This window comes from Melospiza melodia, unplaced genomic scaffold (assembly GCF_035770615.1).
Source record: "Melospiza melodia melodia isolate bMelMel2 unplaced genomic scaffold, bMelMel2.pri scaffold_28, whole genome shotgun sequence".
Lineage (NCBI taxonomy): Eukaryota > Metazoa > Chordata > Aves > Passeriformes > Passerellidae > Melospiza > Melospiza melodia.
Window position 1 is genome coordinate 5,423,325 of NW_026948600.1, and position 1,678 is coordinate 5,425,002.

General features: G+C 49.6%; 1 protein-coding gene across 1 annotated transcript; it reads right to left on the minus strand.

The window, feature by feature from the left end:
- Positions 1-332: 332 nt before the first annotated feature.
- LOC134433908 (olfactory receptor 14J1-like) lies at positions 333-896 on the minus strand (the record flags this gene model as incomplete). Its single annotated transcript, XM_063182604.1, has 1 exon — positions 333-896. A coding segment is annotated over one exon (564 nt), but the record flags the coding sequence as incomplete, so codon positions are not given.
- Positions 897-1,678: the final 782 nt, after the last annotated feature.

Consider the following 1,678-nt stretch of genomic DNA (forward strand, 5'->3'; position numbering starts at 1 on the left):
CTCTGCACACAGACATTGCTGCTGTAACTCCAGAGAAGGCAACAAAAGGGGGATCTCCTGTGAAAACTCTGCTGGGAGATCCTATAGCTCCTCTAAACCCACCAAGAGATCATATCCTCATTGACACAGTCTGAGGCCATAGTGAAATTGGAGAAACAAAATAAGAAATTGCATAAAAAATGTCCTTGGTATAGGGAGAGTATTAAAAAATGAAAACAGAATAAAAAACATAACCAATCCAACACGTAGTATCAAAGATCACTTTTATTTCAAGAGATATGCAGAAATTGGCAACCAGTTTATTGTTTCCTAAATGGTCCACTCATCAGTGTCCACACTGCAGCCTTGAGCTCCTGGTTCCTCGGGCTGTAGATGAGGGGGTTCAGGGCTGGAGGCACCACCGAGTACAGAACTGACAGGGCCAGATCCAGAAATGGGGAGGAGATGGAGGGGGGCTTCATGTAAGCAAATGTGGCTGTGCTGATGAACAGGGAGACCACAGCCAGGTGAGGGAGGCAGGTGGAAAAGGCTTTGTGCTGTCCCTGCTCAGAGGGGATCCTCAGCACAGCCCTGAAGATCTGCACATAGGAGAAAACAATGAACACGAAACAACCAAAACCTAAACAGACACCAAGCAATGAAATCCAAATTTTTCTGAAGTTGGAGTGTGAGCAGGAGAGCTTGAGGATGTGTGGGATTTCACAGAAGAACTGGCCCAGGGCATTGCCATGGCACAGGGGCAGGGAAAATGTATTGGCTGTGTGCAGCAGAGCATTGAGAAAGGCACTGGCCCAGGTAGCTGCTGCCATGTGGACACAAGCTCTGCTGCCCAAGAGGGTCCTGTAGTGCAGGGGTTTGCAGATGGACACATAGCGGTCATAACACATGATGGTCAGGAGGAAATACTCTGCTGAGAGGAATAACACAAAGAAAAAGAGCTGTGCAGCACATCCTGAGTAGGAGATGCTGCTGCTGTCCCAGAGGGAATTGTGCATGGCTTTGGGGACAGTGGTGCAGATGGAGCCCAGGTCGCTGAGGGCCAGGTTGAGCAGGAAGAAGAACATGGGCGTGTGCAGGTGTCCGCAGGCTACGGCGCTGATGATGAGGCCGTTGCCCAGGAGGGCAGCCAGGGAGATGCCCAGCAAGAGGCAGAAGTGCAGGAGCTGCAGCTGCCACGTGTCTGCCAATGCCAGCAGGAGGAAATGCCTGATGGAGCTGCTGTTGTGCATTTGCTGGGGCTGCACATGGGGACCTGTTCATAGAGAAAGGACAGTAAAGATTTAGGGGAGATAGCTGTAAAGAAAATCAAGGCCATTTCCCATACATCCTCCTCTGTAACACACAGACATGGTCTTTAATGTTTAAGAATTCTGAGGTTTTCTTCATGAGCTCCCCCCTTGTCTCTGCTGGTTGTTTTGGATATAAAAACATAAGCATGTCTGAGGCCCTCAGGGAGAACAGAGTGAGCGCCCTGGGTCAAGGTGATGAATGCAGACTGAGGAGAGATGGTCTGTCATTCTGACCTGTTCAGAGTTTCTTTGGGCTTTAAACTTTCTCAGGTGGAAGGTGACCACCTTCTTATGCTTCCCTTAAAATGCCACCACCTACTGCTGGGAGCAGATGGATCCACCACAGCCCAGCTCCACATTTGAAGCCAAGGACTCACTTTGGTCATTTC